The sequence below is a fragment of the Dipodomys spectabilis genome, unplaced genomic scaffold (genome assembly GCF_019054845.1).
Source record: "Dipodomys spectabilis isolate Male_0828 unplaced genomic scaffold, ASM1905484v1 ptg000002l, whole genome shotgun sequence".
Classification (NCBI taxonomy): domain Eukaryota; kingdom Metazoa; phylum Chordata; class Mammalia; order Rodentia; family Heteromyidae; genus Dipodomys; species Dipodomys spectabilis.
The window spans coordinates 36,135,440-36,157,647 of NW_024870679.1; the positions used below are offsets into that span (position 1 = coordinate 36,135,440).

General features: G+C 40.9%; 1 protein-coding gene across 4 annotated transcripts in view; it reads right to left on the reverse strand.

The window, feature by feature from the left end:
• Nucleotides 1–22,208, reverse strand: part of Il12rb2 (interleukin 12 receptor subunit beta 2) — a 66,090-nt gene that overhangs the window by 39,616 nt on the left and 4,266 nt on the right. For 3 of the 4 annotated variants that reach the window (XM_042683730.1, XM_042683721.1, XM_042683739.1), the window contains exons 2-7: nt 14,271–14,378; nt 13,260–13,532; nt 11,901–12,006; nt 10,496–10,680; nt 8,298–8,440; nt 4,636–4,783 (exon numbers count right to left, since the gene is read on the reverse strand). In XM_042683730.1, the coding sequence (XP_042539664.1) occupies nt 4,636–4,783; nt 8,298–8,440; nt 10,496–10,680; nt 11,901–12,006; nt 13,260–13,532; nt 14,271–14,346 (931 nt within the window). In that variant the 5' untranslated portion in view covers nt 14,347–14,378. Of the gene's footprint in view, nt 1–4,635; nt 4,784–8,297; nt 8,441–10,495; nt 10,681–11,900; nt 12,007–13,259; nt 13,533–14,270; nt 14,379–22,208 lie in introns of those variants that run through there. The other variant, XM_042683748.1, reaches the window with a different exon arrangement.

Here is a 22,208-nt window from a genome sequence, read left to right on the forward strand (position 1 = left end):
CTGACATACACACACATATACACACACACAAAAGGCAAAGTTCTGGATTATAATGACAAACAGAAAGCAAGTGGATCAACATTAAGACATTTTATCAAAAAGTGAGAGATAATTCACTGTCATTTGTTGAATAAATTCATTTTAAATATAGAGAAATGAAGTTAGTATAGGAAGAAAGTAAGATTATTCTACAAATGGGATGTTAGGTATAATGCTCTTTTTGGACCTTGTATGCCACTGAAATATTATTACTAAGTGTTATCAATTACCCAAACCATTAGGAGTGCAAAGAATGTCACTAAAAGGCTACTTCATGCATGCACACATTCATAATGTTCAGGAAGAAGCATTTAGATTTTTGCACATTGGGGTCATTCTAAGAATGTGGATTATAGATTTTCTTACATTAATATTAAGCTCCAGCTCATAAGCAATGGATTTTTTTTCTCTGATCAAATTTGCAAAAATTATTAACTTCTATACCATGGTATCAATTGTAGATTTTTTTGAGAGGTATTAATATAACTTTTATTTCCATTAAAATATCATCTGTACAATAGTGTGTGTGTGTGTGTGTGTGTGTATGCTGCTACTAAGGCTTGAATGCTGGGCCTCAAACTCCTGCTTAGCTTTTTCTGCTCAAGACTAACACTCTGCCATTTGAGTCATATCTCCACTTCTGGTTTTTTGCTCATTACTTGGAGGCTGGCTTCAAACCAAGGTCCTTTAGATCTCAGCCTCCTGAATAGCTAGGATTCTAGATGTGAGCCACCAGCTCCCAGTGTGTCTGTATATTACTCAAGCTGATTCAAAACTTTGGCAAGGTAGCAGGGTATAAAATTAACCCCCAAAAATCAATGGCTTTTCTGTATGCCAACAATGAAAAAAGTGTGGCTGAAATTAGGAAAGCAACTCCATTTGTAATAGCCCCACAAAAAATAAAATACCTAGGAATTAACTTAACCAAAGAAGTGAAGGACCTCTATGATGAAAACTTTAAAATCTTGAAAAAGGAAATCAACACAGAACTTAAAAAATGGCAAAACCTCCCATGCTCCTGGATTGGAAAGATTAACATCGTGAAAATGGCAATACTTCCCAAGGCTATCTACAAATTCAACGCAATACCTATCAAAATTCCAACCTCATTCTTCAAGGAAATAGAAGAGGCAATCCAAAAATTCATATGGAACAACAAAAGACCCCGAATAGCAAAAACGCTCCTCAACGGAAAGAACACTGCTGGAGGAATATCAATACCAAATTTCAAACTCTACTATAAAGCCATAGTAATCAAAACAGCTTGGTATTGGCATAAGAACAGACCTCAGGACCAATGGAATAGAATTGAAAAGCCAGAAATGAACCCACAGACCTATAGCCATCTAATCTTCGATAAGGGAGCTAAAACAATAGAATGGAAGAAAGACAGCCTCTTCAGTAAATGGTGCTGGCAAAATTGGTTAACTACATGTAGAAAACTAAAGCTAGATCCTTATATATCACCCTGCACCAGAATCAACTCCAAATGGATCAAAGACCTCGAAGTCAAAGCAGACACTCTGAAAACATTACAGGATGGAATAGGAGAAACCCTAGATCTCCTTGGCTCAGGCCGAAATTTTCTGAATAGAGACCCGGAAACACAACAAATCAAAGAAAGGTTGGACAAATGGGATTGCATAAAGTTGCAGAGCTTCTGCATGGCAAGCGACATAACTAGCAAGATCAATAGAAAGCCCACAGATTGGGAGAAGATCTTTACTAGCCATACAACGGACAAGGATCTCATATCTAAAATATACTTGGAACTCAAAAAATTAAATCCCCCACCAACAAATCCTCAAAGAAACAACTGCCCAATAAATAAGTGGGCTAAAGACTTAAAGAGAAACTTCTCTGAAGAAGAAAGAAGGATGGCCAATAGACACATGAAGAAATGCTCAACATCCCTAGCCATAAAAGAAATGCAAATCAAAGCAACATTGAGATACCACCTCACTCCAGTTAGAATAGCAAAAATCAAGAACTCTTAACAACAACAGATGCTGGAGGGGATGTGGACAGAAGGGAACCTTACTTCATTGTTGGTGGGAATGTAAACTTGTTCAACCACTTTGGAAAGCAGTATGGAGGTTCCTCAAAAGACTTCACATAGAGCTCCCCTATGACCCAGCAATCCCACTTTTGGGCATTTACCCAAATGTTTACAAACAAGACTACACTAAAGCTACCAGCACAACTATGTTTATTGCAGCATTATTTACCATAGCTAAGATATGGAACCAACCCAGATGCCCTTCAGTAGATGAATGGATCAAGAAAATGTGGTATATATACACAATGGAATTCTATGCCTCCATCAGAAAGAATGACATTGCCCCATTTGTTAGGAAATGGAAAAACTTGGAAAAAAATTATATTAAGTGAAGTAAGCCAGGCCCAAAGAAACACAGGTTCCATGGTTTCCCTTATTTGCAATATCTAGTATATGTATGAGTCAAGCGGAAAAAGTCAGATAATGTGATGTTAGGAAAATGAACCCATAGATAGGTATTTTAATGTTTTTTTTTCTTTCATGCATGTGTTTCTAACGCATTTATAAGATTATTTCTTTGTTGCTTTGTATGTCCCTCCCCCACAGTATAACCCCTGCTTTCAATATATTTGATGTCAGTATAACTTGTGGAGGAGATGGGGAAAAACAAGTTGTTTAAGGATTCAGGTGGACCTGTTGCAACAATGAGAAGTACAAATTGTCATGTCAAAAACGAGCTTTACAATGTCAGTGGAGGGGGGAGGAGGGGGAAGGATTGGGTGGGGAGGGAGGGGGGAGGCTGGGAAGGGAGGTGAAGGGTAAACAAAGGAGGAGGTTGCAATGCTTGGTAAGAAATGTATGCATTATCCTGCCCATGTAATTGTAACTCCTCTGTACAGTATGTTCACAAATTAAAAAATTTTTTTTTATTTACTTCCTTCTCCTTTACCTGTTCTATTCAAATTTGAATATTTAACATTGATTCACCATGTAGCTAACATGAGACTTACATATTTCTCAACCTTATGTTAATAAGATTTAGTTGAATTCAGTGTTCTCTTTCTTATTTCTTAATACTTCATGTTTCGTGTAATAAATTATCTTTCCTACACTTTGTCTACTTGAGTAACTATGTAATGAGTGTCTCTTCTCTCACACTTGGCAATATGAGTGAATATAACCACCATTTATAACATCAGTAACAGGACTCATCACCTAAGCCCTAAGTCATGTCAAATCTCAAAAAATGACCTGGGGTTTTCACGGGAACTTTATGTATTTTAGTCACTCTTACACTGTCCAAAACTGATTGCCAAAATTAAGGTGTTAATTTAAAGGCACGTTGCAAATCCAAGACTCAACAATCCTTGCAGCTGCATATACAGTGTTGTGAGAGGCCCTGCTTAGTTAATGCTTCAAACTCAACACAGCTTCCTCTGGGCACGGCAGCACCCTGGGCAAGCAGCTCTAGAAAGAGATTTGCTCTGAAAATGCTGTTTGGTCATTTTAGTGACCACTTATGTCAGCCAGTCAAACAATTATATCCACATTAGTGAAGGCACAGTATGAAGTTTTCAGAAGTTCACCATCTTTGTAAGAACTTGCTTAGTTTAGTCTTTTACTGGCACATGCCAGTAGAGCAACTCTTTTTTGTTTTTTGGTCGGTTGTGGAGCTTGAACTCTGGGCTTGGGCACTGTCCCTGTGCTCTTCAGCTCAAGGCGAACACTCTACCGCTTGAGCCACAGCTCTACTTCTGCTTTTCTAGTGGTTTATTAGAGATAAGAGTCTCATGGACTTTCCTGCCCGGGCTGGCTTTGAATCGTGATCCTCAGATCTCAGCCTCCTGAATAGCTAGGATCGGCGCCTGGCTAGTAGAGGAGCTCTTAAAAGGTCCATACCTAGCTGTCCTGAACTGTAAATAGTCCTTTCAAGTTTTAAGTATGGCTTATAGAGTCATTTTAGGTATCAGAGAATAAAAAAAATATGATAAAAAGGCATCAAGGTTTATGGAGAAAGGAATGAAATTCATTGCTAGTTACAGCTTTGTAGAATCACAGTTATGGAGACCATAAGGGAAACAGGGAAAGGGATTAAGGAAACATGAATTATAAATTTGTACCAAAGTGACCAGTGGCATTTTATCTAATGTTAAAAATTTCTAGCTGGGCACTGGTGGCTCATGTCTGTAATCCTAGCTACTCAGGAGGCTGAGATGTGAGGATCACAGTTCAAAGCCAGCCCGGGCAAGAAAGTTCGTGAGACTCTGATCTCCAATAAACAACTAGAAAACCGGAAGTGGCACTATGACTCAAGTGGTAGAGTGCTCACCTTGAGCTGAAGAGCCCAGGGACAGCTCCCAAGCCCAGAGTTCAAGCCTCATGACCAACCCCCCCCCCCAAAAGAAAATTCTATCAGTATACATATGTCTTTGCACAATTTCAGTACTTAAGTTAATGCCGAAATCTACTTGTCAAAATTGATTAAGCATCAGTTAAGGCAATCATACTTTTAAATTCAGTACCAGTACTTCAGAAATTCTATTCTGAGGAAATCATTATGTTTTCACTCCTTTCCCTCCCCCTCCTCCAACACTTACCTGCCTCTGGTGTTTGTATTCTCAATGATTCACTCCACTCACTCCAGCTTCCTTTATAATGTAGCTTAGAGGAAATCTGAAATTCATATTCTGTAAATGGCTTCAGATCCAGCAAATCATGTTTTCCTCGGGCAGTTGTGACATTAACCTTCAATCAGATATTTGTTTTTATTGAATATATATTTATATATTTTCATGGGTTACATTATGATTCAATACATGCATATAATGTGTAATAATCAATAAGCATTTCCGTGTTTTCAAATATGAATCTTTTTTTGTTTGTTTTGGTTGGTTGTAAGGCTTGAACTCAGGGCTTGGACGCTATCCCTGAGCTTTTGTGCTCAGGGCTGGTGCTCTACCACTTGAGCCACAGGTCTACTTCCAGTTTTCTGGTAGTTAATTGGAGATAAGACTTTCAGACTTTCCTGCTTAAGCTAGCTTCCAACCTTTATCCTCAGATCTCAGTCTCCTGAGAGCTAGGATTACAGCATGAACCACCAGCACCTGGCTCAAACACTAATCTTTTGTATGTGTTAACATTTCATACTCTTCTGGTTACTGAAAATGTACCATAAACAATTTCAACTTGTAGTTCCTCTATTGGGCTGAAGAAGACTCGAAAGCCATCTGCCCAATCCACTATGTTTTGATGTATCTTAGTGAATTCTTTCCATCTATCCCCACCTGACCCCTAGTGACAAATACCGGTTGCTATTTGTGAGAACTAATCAGTTAATCTTATAGGAGAACAGAAAGGAATAGCTGAATGCATAAGGTTTTTTAAAGAAGCATCTGATATACTAAATTAACATAAAGACTTTTAATGTTAAGGGAAGAAACCAAGCCAGGTACTGGTGGCTCACGCCTGTAATCCTAGCTTCTCAGGAGGCTGAGATCTGAAGATTGTACTTTGAAGCCAGCCGGGATAAGAAAGTCTGTGAGACTCATCTCTAAATAACCATCAGAAAACTAGGAGTGGAACTGTGGTTCAAAGTGGTAGAGTGTTAGCCTTGAGCAAAAGAGCTCAGGGACAGTACTCAGGCCCTGAGTTCAAGCCCCATGACTGAAAGAAGAAGAAGGAGGAGGAGGAGAAGGAGGAGGAAAATAGAACCTATGACCCTTTTGACCCTTCAAATCCGTCATTCAATGAGAAATATCAGTGATTGGTTACTGAGTACACATGATGTCAACCTAGAATAATAATTTCTCATTAAAGAGCAAAAGTAGAAACAAAAATCTCTTGGGACAGACTCCATCTGTTCAGGTTCTCAGGGGGATCATAAAATCAGCTGAGAATTGAGCAAAAGTTGAAAACTCAATTTTCAAAAGCCTTGGTGAGGTTTCTAAACTAGATATTATTATTTGTTTGGTTACAGTTAGCATGTGATGAATGTTTTAACACAGGCATAGATTAATTTTTGTTTGGTTACAATTAACATGCGATGAATGTTTTAACACAGGCATACAACTGGCTTCAAAAGAAAACTTTAGTTAACCCATCTCAAGTATCAGCTCCCTGTGGAACTGATCCTTTGTGATGTTCATAAGTCCCTGGGTTTTGCAAAAATTCTGGAAGGAATTAGAACCCAATTCATTTTACTGCAAAAAATGTTATTCCTCTATAAGGTTCTGTGGAAATTCTCCCATTAACATTTCTTTTTAAAGTTTAAAAATGTTAATTGGGCAGGGGATAGTGAAACAAGGAAAAATAAATTATTTCTTTAAAATAACTGTAGAAAAAAATAAAATAACTGTAGAAAATTATTATTGGTTTAGAGAAACGTGTTAGAAAGTTCAGAATCACAATACATAGCCTAAAATTTTTAAGAAAAGTGAGGGAAGGGGTGGTTTGGGAGGAGTAGGTGAGAATTTTGAAAGGCGTGACATAGATCAAGATCTACTATATTCATGAACTGCTTTCTTGAATGGCAACTCTTTTGTGCAACTACCTAACGAAAATAAAAATATTAAAATTCAAAATCAGTGATCATGATTTTTTTGTCTAGTCCTGGAGCTTGAACTCAGGGCCTGGGCATTGTCCCTGAGCATTTTTGCTCAAGTCTAGTGCTTATCACTTGTGCTACAGTTCTACTTCTGGCTTTTCTAGTGCTTATTTGGAGATAAAAGTCTCACAGACTTTCTTGGCCAGCTGACTTCAAACTGAGATCCTCAGATCTCAGCCTTCACTTGAGCTACAGCACCACTTCCAGCTTTTTCTGTGTATGTGGTACTGAGGAATTGAACCCAGGGCTTCATGCATGCTAAGCAAGCACTCTACCATTAAGCCACCTTCCCAGCCCTATTTCTTTTTTAAAAATATATAATTTTATTGTTGCTATTTAGGAGTTATACTGAGGAGCTAAATTACCATAAATCAGGTAATGAGTACTATTCTTCTTGGACAATACCATTCCTTCCTTCATTTTCCCTGTCATCAAGTTGCATAGTTCATTTTTTTGCAAGCTACATAGTTAATTCTAGTATATATTGGATATCAGGACTTTATCCTTCCCTCCATTTCTGTGCCCTCCTTTTTCCCCCTAAAGAACCCACAAAAAACCTGAAAACAAAAACAAACAACAACAACAACAAAAACCCATGCTTCCATTTCTAAAATGTGTTTTGATAATAGTAGTTTAGATGTTCCGAGGAGTTATGTCTTTGGGTTCCTCCCTAAGACTATCCTCCTTCAGTCTGTATGTGAATGCTTACAGTCCTGAATAAGTTATCATGTCTAACTGTATTTTAGATCTAGTTTCCACATGTGGGAGAAAACATGTGCCATTTGTCTCTCAGAGCTTGGCTCACCTAACTTAACATGATTTGTTCTAGGTCTATCTATTTTCCTACAAATGACATATATTATTCTTTCTAATGAATGAGTAAAATTCTATTGTATATATGTATCACATTTTTTGTTTTTTGAGTCTGGTCGTGGGGCCTGAACTCTGGGCCTGGGTGCTGTCCCTCAGCTCTTCAGCTCAAGGCTAGCGCTCTACCACTTGAGCCACAGCACCACTTCCGGCTTTTTTCTTTTTGCTTATGTGATGCTGAGGAATCGAACCCAGGGCCTCATGCATGCAAGGCAAGCACTCTACCACTGAGCCACCTTCCCAGCCCTGTACCACATTTTTTTTTAATCCACTCATCTACTGAAGGGCATCTAGGCTGTTTCTACAACTTGGCTATTGTGAATAGTGCAGTAATGATCATGGATATGCAAGTGTATTTACTATACTGACTGATATTTCTTAATAAAAAGAAGGGCACATGACTATCTAATAGCTCTTCAAGGTGTATCTTCAGGCTGTGTATCTTCCTCCTTCCTGCTCCTCCCCATTCTTCTCTCCATCCTCATTTTCCTCTTCCCCTTCCCCCCTCCCTCCCTCCCTTCCTCCCTCCCTCCCTTCCTTCCTTCCTTCCTTCCTTCCTTCCTTCCTTCCTTCCTTCCTTCCTTCCTTCCTTCCTTCCTTCCTTCCTTCCTTCCTTTTTTTTTCTTTCAACAGCATCTCACTATACATTGCAGGCTGATCTTGAACTCATTTGTAGTCAGGCTAAATACTCCAAACTCCTTATTTTTCTCATATAACAAGCCAGAGGTCTGTGAAATGATACTGAGAACTCCTTAATTATATCCCCTTTCCTTTAAAGAACATTACCATATTCCAGAAGCTGCTGCTCTTGGGCCGATATCTAAGTCGATTCAGCAGCACCCAGCCCTCATCTTCCCATTGAAGGGTGCATCTGCTTGAAGAAGCATTGAGAAAGTTGGTTCTCATGTTCCATGGAGGGAGAGGCTTCACTAGTCACCAAGAGAAACAAAGTACAAGTCAGACTTTATAGTCAGTAATCACTTCATATATTGACATGAACTATAATAAAAAAGAGTTGGTTTTACCATCTATCCTTTAATCCAATTTTATGTTTATGGAATAGTGCATATGTTGACTTCACTTATGCCAGTAATTTAATGAAAACCAATGTGCCAATCTCAAGATCCAGTGGCCAAAAAGGCAGAGGTGCAGTGGTGATTGTCTCATGAAGAAAAGAAATGTTGGTAGGAAAATTCATAGCAATTGGAATAGAAGAATAGAACAGGGGGCCGGGGTAGTGGAGAAGGTGGCCAAGACACAAGTGTTTGTGAAGAGATACAAGGCAGGATGGGGAGAAGAGTAAAGGAAGGAGTTCAGTGAATGCCTATGGTCAGATGCTTGGGTAGCAGTATGTATGCAGGGAGGAACCACAGGAAGGGAGAAGGGAGACACCCAGGGGGAAGTGGAACCTTCAGGCAGCCCAGAAGCCTAGGTTCGACCAGAATTTGAGTTGTCTGAAAATGGCTTCTGGTTCAATTGGGCCAATTACACTTGCTGAGACTAGCTTCCAGGCTGATGAGAGGCATGGGCATTTTCAGAGCAAGATGTTTTTGTACTTTGATACATTCTATACATACTGAACTATGAAATAACCATTGGGAAAAGAGGATCCCTTTATTAAGGGGTCTTTTCTTATTTTTTTTTCTTTTTGTTTGGTGACACTGAGGTTTGAACTCAGGTTTTCATGGTAGCTAGTTAGGTGAACTACTGTTTGAACCCCATTTCCAGGCCTTTTAGCTGTGTGTGTGTGTGTGTGTGTGTGTGTGTGTGTGTGTGTGTGTGTGTGTGTGTGTGTGTGAATGGCCAATTCTGGGTCTTGAATTCAGGGGCCTGGATGCTGACCATGAGCCTCTTCTTTTTGCTTAAGGATAGCACTCTACTGCTTGAGCCTTGAATAGAGCTGTGGCTCTATTCCCGGCTTTTACTGGCTAATTGGAGTATAGTCTTTCCTGCCAGAGCTAGGTCTGATCTGTGATCTCAGCCTACTGAGTAGCTAGGATTACAAGCATGAGCCACCGGCACCCAGCTCTATCTCTGGTTATTTTTGAGACAGTATCTCACCTTTTCCCTGGTTAGTCTGGACTACAATCCTCCCATTTACACTCCCTATATTGTGTGGAATGGTAAGTGCATACTACCCTGTTCAAATGTTTTTTGTGGAGATAGGGTCTCGTCGTTAACTTTTTGCCTGGGCTGGCCTGGAACTATACTCCCTGCAATCACAGTTTCCCTCATAGATGGGGTGATAGGTGCCCAACACCACACTCAATTACTGATTGATAAGGAATTTGATGAACTTTTTGCCCTGGCCTTGAACAGTGATTCTCTTTATTTCTATCTTTGAGTCAATCAGGATTACAGACACGAGCCACTGTGCCCAGCCTACACTGAGTTCCTTGAATGCCTCTTTCCAGTGAATGGTACCTTAAGTGACTGATACATTCATGAGGTTTGAAGCCAGGCATCTTATTTCTCCAATAGAGCTCATTTTGTAAAGTCATCTCCTCATGGCTCACATCACAGTAACTTCTATCTCTGCCTTGTGCCTATGGGCTACTTGCCATCAACCTTTATCCCTCTTGTAACTGCACATAGAAGGTATGAATGATTTTAGCTGGGTGTTGGTGGCTCACATCTGTACTCCTAGCTACTCAGGAGGCCGAGGATCGTTATTCAAAGACAGGTGAGGCAGAAAATCCATGAGACTCTTATCTCCAATTAACCAACAAAAAGCTGGAAGTGGAACTATGATTCAAGTAGTACAACACCAGCCTTAACCAGAATAGCCAAGCAACAGCACAGGACTGTAAGTTCAAGCCCCAATAGCAGTGAGTACAGACACACACACACACACACACACACACACACACACACACACACACACACACACACGAGAACATACACACACAAGAAGTTATGAATGGTTTTAAAATTAATATTATATGTCAATGAGTGACACTGACAAAAGGTGAAGTAAACTGTACCTATGTCTGAGAATGTAAATGTAGACAGAAGGGAAGAAGTGTTTCCAAGACTATTGGTGGCAGTGACCTTGGCTGTGAACGTGGATTCAGAATACTCAGAGGTTAGGTTGATTCCAAGGTCCAGCCACTCAGGGCAATCCTTCCTGCATTGCTTCTGACAAGTTAAATTTTTTGGCCCATTAAACCTAAAAACAAAACATAATTGCATTTAGAAAAATATTTTAAGAGCTACTTTCTCTTTTTAGTACAAAAGAATAAAATGCTCAAACATTTAAAACTTGAGAATTTTTCCCTCCCTCCCTCCCTCCCTCCCTCCCTCCCTCCCTCCCTCCCTCCCTTCCTCCCTTCCTTCCTTCCTTTCATTGTTCCAAGACTGGGACTCTATCTACCTGATGCTTTGCTCATTGGCTGGTTCTCTATCAACTGAGCCATGCCAACAACCCCTAAAACTTCAGAGTTTTTAAAGCTTAGTCTTACTATGAGATACACCATGGGAATATTTGCATTGTATTCTTATAAACAAACCTGCATTTCATCCATTCTTCTTCTTCTTTTTTGGTATAACAAATTCATTTCTTTTTTAATGCTCATATAAATAAGTAAATGTGCCTACACTGAATTCTCAAAATCCAGTCTGTCATTTTGGCATCCCAGGGCAGTTTCAACATTAATCAAAGACTCTGTGACCACCGCATCATCTACTGCACAGAAATGTCAGCTCCTTGTACTTCAGGGGCCAGAACAGTGGTCATTTAAGCACTCTTCCCCAAGTCCTGCACACTCAGCCACAGTGCCCATCAGCGCGATCTGTAATGGGCTTGTGGAATCTGCTCTTAAGAACAGAATCTCCTCACAATCTCTCTTCCTGTCAACTCTTCCATAAGCCAATTCTGTCTTAAAAGCAGTCTCTCCAAGCTAGTGAAAAATGACTACAAGAAAGAGTTATGAGGGGCTGGGAAGGTAGTTCAGTGGTAGAGTGCTTGCCTTGCATGCCTGAGGCCCTGGGTTTGATTCCTCAGCACCAGATAAGCAGAAAAAGCCGGAAGTGGTGCTGTGGCTCAAGTGGTAGAGTGCTAGCCTTGAGCTGACAAGCTGAGGGACAGTGCCCAGGCCCAGAGTTCAGGCCCCACAACCAAAAACAACAACAACAAAAAAGAGTTATGACCCCAAGACTACAACTAGAGCAGGGAAGAATATCCTCCATTTGGGCCTGGGTGACTTAAAGAGAGCACACGACCAGGGGTCAGGTCTCCCAGTTTGGATGATCAAATGAGATTGCATTGATGAACTCCAAAATGTTTTTTTCTCAGGAATATAACTGTCTAGAGTATCCAGTTTGGCTTGCCCTTGGTAGAGATGACTGTGAGGTAAGCTAAAGGTCATGTGCGTGCAGTCTCCTACTCACTGTAATGTATACAGATACGTGTCTCTCCCTCGGCTCCATGTGCAGGCCACAGTCCCACGTTCTCCCGTCTGTTCACAAGACAAGTTTTGAGGCTGCTCTGGAACTACTGTCAAAAGAAATAGTAAGACTTTGCATTTTGAAATATCATGTAGGAGAGATTGCAGTCTGAATTGTTATTATTCACCAACAAATTTACAATACCTCCTCCCCAATCCAGACAACAGATTCCATCAGGTTCAAATTTCCCCTAAAGGTATATATTTCTTATAAGAAGAATAATACTAGGGGCAAATATCAATCAATCAATTGCTATCAAGCCCTATATAAAATGGCAAGCAAGCGCCTAGTACCAGCTTCATGTGCTCTTTCTGAGGATGTCCCTAAAAGGCCAACTAACCAGGTATACTTCCTGTTGAAACTACTACCAGCTCAGTATCATCAGCACTTTTTATACCATGTTGTGTCACACAATGATGTGTTGGTCAATCACATATAATGGTAGTCTTATAGGATCATATGGCCTAGTGATGTCCTAGCCATTTAGTCTGCAAAAGTACTCTATGATGTTTGTATGGCAATGAAATCAACTTAGTGACACAGGTCTCAGAACCAGCCTCAATGTTCCTGGACACATTAGTCATATTTGACCAAACTCTCTTTTAAGCTCCCCTCCTCACGCTTGGCTTTCTGAAAAGTCCTTCTCTCTTTTGAAGTGTTAGCATGTCCAGGCACTTTCCTAGAGAAACCAAGAAAAGACCATAAGTATGGTCACCATTTTAACCTCCACTATAAGTGATATCCAGGGGTCAGGGGTAAGCATGGATGGAATGATGACTTTCTATGTATGAAGTGAGAGAGGGGAGAGGTGTTTAGCTGTATGCAGTCAGCCTGAGCTGCAAGATACTCTTCCTTAGCTTTAAATCAACTTCCAAAAGTCAAAGGGGGCACTATGATGTGACTGCAGACATCCAATTCCTTCCTAGCACTGTGGTTCAAGGGCAGCAGTTAAATAAATGAGAAAGAGAGGCAAGAGAGAAGAGTGAGCAAATAGGAGGGAAAAAGGAGAGGAAGGACAAGAAAGAGGAGAAAGTGAAGAGAAAGAGGAAAGACAGAAGAGAAGAGAGAAAGCAGATGATGGGGGAAGAGAGGAACGAGAGGAGAAAGAGAATAGGGAGAAGCTAAAGAAAGGAAAAAGAGAAGGGGGGAATAAGACCCTCATTCTATTGACCTCCGGACATCCCACACTGAGGCTTTCATGCTGGGATCAAACTAACACCTCATGTGGTAAGAGAAGGAAGAATTCTGCTTAACACACAACAAGCACCACCACTTCTGTAGGAATTTGGAAAAGCCATTCACCTCCAACTGAGATCACCACTCCGCACACTGGCCAGATCTCTGCCCTGTGGGCAGACACCAGCTTGCAGACAAACAAGGTTTTCCCCAGGGGGAGATGAGTGACTCGAGCACTGATGAAACTCCCCCGACCAGAAGCGATTTGTATGCCTTCCCGTTCGAGGATTAACTTGTTAGCACTGGCATTGTTCTTCAGAGAGCAGGAGATATTGACAGCTGATCCAAGGGAAATCACGTGGGAAGGCTTCGCTATGACATTGCCCTTGGGGCACACATCTGCAGGTGGAAGAAGGAAATACAGTCTCACTCTCAATTTCAAATGTGACATGAAGGCTCCCTTGACAATCTTTTTTTTTTTTTTCAAGATGGTTGAGTAACTTGAGGATTGCTTGGTTCAACTACCAGAAAGATGAATTTTTTTTTAACATTATTTAAGTCAAGTAAAGAAAATAGTGAAAATTATTTTAAAATAAAAATGAAGTCTCACCGTTAATCTTACATGTTCGATCTTCTTTCATTTGAATGGGTTCTAAAACCAAAGCTAAACTCTCAATCTTCTTTTTTTTAAGCCAGCTTTTTTTTTTTGATATATGTAATTTTTTTTGGTATGAACTTGAGACCTCCCATTTGCATATTACACTTGAGCCATACCTCTACCTTAGCTTTTTGCTGTTATGACTATGGAGTCTTGTAGGCTTTTCTGTGCAGGCTGGCTTTGAACTTCAGTCCTCTATATTGCATCGTCTCTGGAGCAGTCTTGTGATACAATGGACTTTTATGTGCAACATGCATTCATTATGCCTGAGTTACCCAGCCACTTAAGAACAATTGATATAACTGGACTCAATTGTTAAAATAAATGAAATAAAACGCATATTACTTATACAACTAGAGCCCTATATTTAGATGAAAAAAGACTATAAAAGACCACTTGGGATATTTACCATGAATGCATCTGTGATGAGAGTTTGAGGGAGAAATCCTTGTGCAGACCAGCTTATAGAACTACCTTACCTATGTTTGCTTGAATCAACAGCCACGTGGTTATAAAAACAAGTGCCAATGTGCATTCCCCAATAGTAAGGGCCATCAACAGTCAACTCTGGGATACAACTGGTTTTCCTGGTAAAGAAAACAAATTCATTCATGTGAAATACATCCAAAAAATACCAGAACCCAAATTATCCATAATAGTTTAAAGCAGCACTTTCTGTTTCTCCATGTTAAGATTTTGGTGTTTTGTTGTTTTTTTTTTTTTTTTTAAGGAAAAAATACCCTTGATATTAGTAAGCTGAAACATCTCAGCCATGTTGCTGAGATGTTTCATTTTAGTGAAGCTTCTTAGAGTCAACACAAGGTTGGAAGACAGGTGCAGTGGCACTCATGTGTAATGCCAGGCAGGAAGATTGAAAGTTCAAGGGCAGCCTGGACTAGAAATGGAAACAGACAGACAGATGGATGAATAAATGAAACAACAAATTCAGAAGGCCTGGAGAGAAGCTGGTGGGTCATATACATGTCTCCATCCATTACTGAAGAGTTCAAAATCAAGATGCTATATGATTCAGTGTCTGATGAAGACTTGTTTTCTCATTCTTAGTGCTCTTCAGTTAGGTCCTCAGGAAGTAGAGTAAGGCAGCCCAGGCACTAATCTATTCAAATGGGTTTTGCCCTATGATCTAATCAGCTCCCACAGGCCTAATCTTCTAATTCCATAGAAATTCAGCATTCTCTTGCCCCCCATAGAGCTCTAAAAAGGGTCCCTTTGATTCCTTCTTTAGCCTGATCATCATTCTGGAAGATCCAAGTAGTGAAAGCATCTTGTCTCTAGTCTCTGCTAGCTGTTCTTCTGTCTTCTGTTGATGCAACACCCTGAGGACCACAGCACACTCAAGATATATAGGTTTTGCTTTATTTCTACTTTCTCCTTAGGAATCTCATCCAGTGCCATGGCCCCATCTTCTATAAGCTAAAGCCCCTCAAGATGCATGTTTACAACTCAAGTATGCCGCTGAGCTCTGGTTCCCTATCTATCTGTCACCTTAGCTTTATCACCTCTTGGGTGTCTAACAGTCTTCTCAATATTAACAAAGTTAAGTCAAATTCTTGGCCTCTCTCTCCAAGCCAGTTCTCCCAGCCTTTTCTATCTCCATGAATGACATTCATGTTTCGATGTTGCTACAATCCCTGTAGTCACCACTGATTCCACCCTCTTCTTCATCCCCCACAACTAAACCATCACCTGTCCTGTCATTTTCCCTCCAAGACACACCGGAAATCAATCCACTTTACTGTACCAACCAGTGACATCTCTCCTTAGATTACAAGAGCCCTCTAACATATCCCGTCCTTGACCTTTGGAAATCATTTTTACAGTACCAACTAACTTTTAGAAACCCACTCCACATGACCACAGTGTAAAACTTTCCTGTGGGTTCTCATTGCTGTTAGAATGCAATCCGAAGTCCTTATCACACAGGGTCTCTTAGCTATGGCATGACCTCCCTCCCCCTGCATCTTGTTCAAACAACTCTGTCTCTCTGACACTGGCCTTCAGGTATTTTGGGAAGGGGATAGGCTGTTAGCTACCTGTGCCCTCCTATATCCTCTGGCTGACTTATGTCAGATCTTATCAGAGATCCTCTCCCTGGTTCTTGCTGACCAATGTCATCTTCCTTATTATTTTCTATTTAACACCTTATTTTTTGTCTTCATGGCACAGGCTGTAACTACCTGGTTTCTTAGTTACTTGTTATTTATCTTCTATATTAGAACACATACCATGATAAGAAGAATATTAACTATTGCTCATTGCATTTAACACCAGGTAAAAGTTAGTGTCAATATATGTCTTAAAAGAGAGCAAGAGGGGAGATGAAGGAATAAGAGCTAGAGAAATCTGCCAATGAATATCCAAATGGCAGGTAGAATGGACCACTGAAGCGTTCCTCTCTAATCCCCAGGACCTTGTGACTATATTACCTGAAGCAGCAACATGGATATGTCATTAAAACTAATGACCTAGAGATTATCTTGGATTGTTCACATTAACTCAATCTTATCATGTGAATCCACGAAAGAACAAAAGGAAGATAGAAGACTTGGTTAGAGAGACATGATGTAAGAAGGACTCAACCTACCACTGCTGAGTTTGAAATGAAGGAAGGGGCTATGAGCCAAGGAGTGCAGTAGCCTCCAAAAGCTAGGGGTGGACTTCAGTTTATAACCAACATGAAATACAATTTTTGTAAGTCTTGGTTTAAACTGAGAAATACAGATTTAACTCAAACTTTGCTGTTCCCCCTACTCTCCTTATCTAACCCAAACATCCAAGGTCAAGGCATATAAAAGCCTCTGGAAATTAATTTTACCACTATCTGCTGACACTTCATTGTGTAACGACCCCGAGGAAACAGTGTCTCTGAACCTCCTATGTCTATCATGCTCTGTGTCTCATATTCATGTGGGTCTCCTTGCATTTCTAGGATTCTTAGACTGATGGCATCTTTTTAAGTCAGATGATTAAATCAAGCCACTTGGTCATTAAGCCACTGCTATGTTTTAGGAAATAGGAGTACAAGACAGATAGGATTTTAGCTCATGTGGAAACAATATTCTGGAGTGCAGAAACAGACAACAAAGGAGATAAGTAACACATCCTTTCAGATAGTCACTACAGAACAGAGAAGAGGCAGCAGAGCTTGGAGAAGAGAGGGACAGGGAATGCTTCCTGGAGGAGCTGGAGCTGAGCCTGATGGGGGCTCAAGCTGAGCCTTCCTGAGAGGGAGCATTGAGTGCAAAGCTGCAGGCCTCTGCCCACAGAGACAAGACCAGGGCAGCTTCACAGCTATGGAGAACTGGAGAAGGCAGTAGACAAATCCCTTCCAAAAATAGGTCCATAGTGGAAGTGGCTCCTGCCTTCTCCCTCAGGCCAGCCAGAAACCACCGCAGAGATCCAGGGATAGTGCCGCTGATATGCTCCTCAGCAGGGCCTCTCTGGGAGCCTTACTTACATGTTCAAGTCAGACCAAAACCTCCTCCCAGTATCCTGGTAGCATCCTGGCATTGTCCTTTCTTAGCACCTGCCTGTCTTGGCCATTGCTCTGCAAGCTCTTGAGGAGCAGGGGCCACATTCTGAGATGAGTAACATGAAAAAATTTAAGCAGGGTTGCTTATGCCTTCTATTTCATTGCTAGTTTACTTCCATATGGTTACATTCAACTATATTCCATCTTCTGCTACATTGTGGCTGGCATTATTGGTAAGTTTTTAATACTGTAGGTGAAGAGATTTAAAGATGCTCTCCTGGGTTGGGCACTGGTGGCTCACACCTGTAATCCTAGCTACTCAGGAGGCTGAGATCTGATAGTGGTTCAAAGCCAGCCCAGGCAGGAAAGTTTGTCAGACTTTTATCTCACTCTTTTTTTTTTTTTTTTGTCAGCCATGGGGCTTGAACTCTGGGCCTGGGCACTGTCCCTCAGCTCTTCAGCTCAAGACTAGTGCTCTACCACTTGAGCCACTTTCTGGTTTTCTGGTGGTTTATTAGAGATAAGAGTCTCATGGACTTTCCTGCCCCAGCTGGCTTTGAACTGCGATCCTCAGATCTCAACCTCCTGAGTAGCTAAATTACAGGTGTGAGCCACCGACACCCAGCTTTCTTATCTCACTCTTATCTGTTAACCACCAGAAAACCAGAAGTGGTGCTGTGGATCAAAGTGGTAGAGCGCTAGCCCTGAGCAAAAGAGCTAAGGGAGAGTGCCGAGGTCCTGAATTCAAGCTCCACGATGACCACCAAGAACTACAGAAAGACGCTCTCCTGGCGTATTGACTATGTGCCATCAAGACACTTGATTCTGAGCAGGTGTCAGGATGTCAGTTTGTTCTTCATGCTATTTTGCAAAAGCACATGAAATTCCTTTGTGAAAGACACTCTCTGGTACAAGAAGCAAAGGCTTTATCTTTATCTTCAGGGATGGGAAATTGAGACTGAAAGAATAAGGTATAGACCTTGTTAGAATAACTCTTATCTTTGTCCTTTAGTCATATTTTGGCAGTTTATTGTTAGTTTTGCAATTTAGTACGTAAGTAACTAAGGCTTCTTTGGGACTTTATTTCTTTCCTTCCCCTTTCTAGTACTGGGATTTAAGCTTAGAACCTCATGCTTGCAGGCCAGGAGCTTTACTACTTGAGTCATGTCCTCCATCTCACGTTGCCTTTTGATAGTTTTGAACAGGATCTCGTTTTTGCCTGATCTTCCTAGTTACACTTTGTGAGTATTTAGGACGACAGATGTGTGCCACCACACTCTGCACCCAGATTTTTTTGTAGGTTGAGATGAAGTCTTGCTAACTTTTTGCCCAAGTTGGCCTCAGTGATCTCCTGATCTCTGCCTCCTACATTGCTAGGATCATAGGCATGGGTTACCATACCTAGCTTTTTTGTTGCTGTTGTTGTTTGTTTGTTTATCAGTTGTGGGGCTTGAACTCAGAGACTGGAGCTTTTTTTGCTCGAGGTTAGCACTCTACCATTTTGAGCCACAGCTCCATTCCAGTTTTTTGTTTGTTTGGTTTTTTTTTGAGTGGTTAATTGGAGATAAGAGTCTCACAGGGACTTTTAGGTTCGCCTTAGACTTAGGATTCTTCTGTCTTGGCCTCCTGTGTGCGAGATTACAGATGTGTTGCACCATGCCTAGCTCCAATAGCACTCTCATAGGGATTTTCAACATGCATTGGGATTATTCTTCAAATAATGAAAAACTTAGATGGTCATTCCAAGGATTACTATCTCATATCATACATCTGAGATATGTTTATGTATACACATACCTTTATATATTAAATAGGTTAAAATGCATGATCTATAGCTCATGTAACATAATATATATATATATATATATATATATATATATATATATAGTACTTAACCTAAACATCACATGACAAGGTAAAAATAGGTATTTTTATTTCGTGTCACATGTTGATCCAAACATAAACATTAATTTTCTCTAAATACGAAGTGAAAACAAGTCCATTTATGAGAAACCCAGAACCCCCAAAGACCTTCAAGTAAATGAGGTATCTTCCAATAAAATGAAACCGCCTAAACACTGTAAACATCCTTCATATAATCAGTCGAGAGGGTCTGTAGTAAAACTACAACTCTGTCATGAATCAAAGAGTGTGCTATGTCACTGAGTCATCACCCACTCTGTGACAATTTCCAGACAGTGTCAATGTCTCAGGGGAAGGGGGAGGGGTGGGAGCCAGGCATGAAAGACCAAGTGGCAGAAAGGCGGAGCTGGGGGGCGCAGGGGGGTGGAGGGGGGTGGGGGGAGGGTGCTGCAAACTTCTCCTCCTCAGCTGGTCTCTGTCCCTATAGCTCCAGAGAGAAGCACAAGATAGACAGATGCTCAAAATTGACTGATGGGGCTTGGAAACACAGCTGTTTTTGTTTTTGTTTTTCTCCTCTGGTTATGATCTCGTGTAGGTGGCGCGCTGCACTTCTACATTAGCTGACTTCTGTTTGAGGAAAAGGATGGTCTTGTAAAAGGGAGAAGACTAGAAATGTTCAGTGCTATTGTAGGCTGTGACCTGTACTTCATTCACCAGCTAGACAGAGTTGTTATGAAAAAAAATGAACACATTGTGGACCCATGCAAACACCAACCACAAAATCAGCTATGCATAGACACTATGTCCTGTGTTTCCTGAATCTTCCTTTGAATCTCTTTTGCAAAACATTTAAGAAAACTTTTTTTTCATACGTGTGTGTGTGTGTGTGTGTGTGTGTGTGTGTGTGTGTGTGCGCGTGCATGCCCATGTGAATACTGGGGCTTGAACTCAAGGTCTTGTGCTCTGTTTGCTTGTTTTTGTTTTTGTTTTCACTCAAGGATGGTGCTATAGCACATGAACCATAACTCCTCTTCTAGCTTTTTGCTGATTAACTGGAAATAAAAGTCTCTTGGTTTTTGTCTGTTTGGGATGGCTTTGGACCTTAATCCATAGATCTCAGCCTCCTGAGTAGCTGGGATTACAAACATAAGCATTAGGTACCCAGCCATGTAGTGGAATGGTGTGTTATATTATAGCAGATAAAACATTGCATGTTAGACAATAAGGAAAAAAACTTCAAAGGCTACCTGGTAACGATTCTGCTTCTGTTGTTCACTTTGCCTCCCCACAGCTGACGTGTCTGTCTGGGATACCAAAGGACTAACAAACCATGGTTCTGAATGTGCAACCAGGCTGGCTGGCTTAAAAATGCTTCATAGCAGCAGACTCGGGGACACAGAGTGCACGACTTTCCCTTCTATCACAAAGTTCCCTGAAACATGTTTTACTGGTGGTAGGTCAGTACACAGGTAGTGTTCTAGAGGTCATTGTTGCCACCTTCCCGTTTTATAAATGGACAGAGCAGAAACTTGGTTTTCTGATTTCTAATCCAACAACTTTCCTAGCATGTGAGACCAATTCTAATCATAGCAAGAACAGCAGCATCATACTAAAGATATTGTGAGCTACTTAAAGATAATTTTAAAATTGATGACCTTAGAAAAGATAATGTGAAATTTAACATCATCTATAATGCTGAAGATATATATATATATATATATATATATATATATATATATAATCCAATATATATAAAGGAGAAGGGGAAGATCTATCCACTACCTCTACTTTTCCCTTTCTATCCAATAGTTGAACATCACAGACATGGGCTACATGACCAAACATCTCACCAACATAACAATAAGAAGGAAAGAAAGAAAGGAGAAACAAGGCATGGATGGAGATGGAAACAGCGCATGTGCAAACATGATAACATTTGCTGCCTAGTCTCTTTCCTGTCTCTGATTGACTCCTATAAGTGTACAGTTCTTATGATACTTGTTCAGAAAAAAATTGTAAAAATCCAGCCTCTGTCTCCTCTGTTCACCTCCTCCTAGAATTAGAGGGAAAAGGAAGCTGGAGGATGGAAAGGGCAAGGCACCCATTGCTGGGGAGACCGGGGTACCACCTGCTTCTTTCCCTCTACCTGGGAGGATAGTGAATTGGAAAAGCCATGGAGTCCAGGGCTTAGGAGACTTGGGTACCAACTCTGCTTCTTCTATTGCTCCTGTGTCATCATGGAGACTAATTCATATTTCAAAGCCACTTTTCTTTCCTTTAAAAAAGGCAAGCAAGAGCCAGGTGCGGCGGTTCACATCCATAACCCCAGCAATTCAGGAGGCTGATATCTGAGGATTGTAGTTTGAAGCCAGCCCAGGCAGAAAAGTTCATTAGACTCTTATCTCCAATTAGCCACCAGAAAAAAAAAAGCCAGAGGTGCAGCTGCAGCTCAATTGGTAGAGTGTTAGCCTTGAACAAAATAGCTCAAAGACAATACCCTGGTCCCAGATACAAGTCCCAGGACTGGCACACATACACATTCACACACATACACAAGTTAAGCAAACTCAGGGGCTGGGAATGTGGCCTAGTGATAAAGTGCTTGCCTAGCATGCATGAAGCCCTGGGTTCAGTTCCTCAGTACCACATACACAGAAAAAGCTGGAAGTGGTGCTGTGGCTCAAGTGGTAGAGTGGCTAGCCTTGAGCAAATGAAGCTCAGGGACAGTGCTCAGGCCCTGAGTTCCAGCCCTAGGACTGGCAAAAACAAAAACCAAACCAAACAAACAAGTTAAGCAAACTGGCTGTGGTAGCACACTCCTGTAGTCTCAATGTTCAAGAAATTGAGAGGAAAAGGATCTGGAGCTCAGGAGTCCAAGATCAGGCTGTACAGCACTGTGAGACCCTCATCTCAACAAAATAGATGCAAAAACAAGCACACTCTCTCTCTCTCTCTCTCTCTCTCTCTCTCTCTCTCTCTCTCTCTCTCTCTCTCAAACATACACAAACGCAGAGAGAGAAAACAAAGGAAACAGAAGCAAAAGAAAAGGCAATTAAAAAAT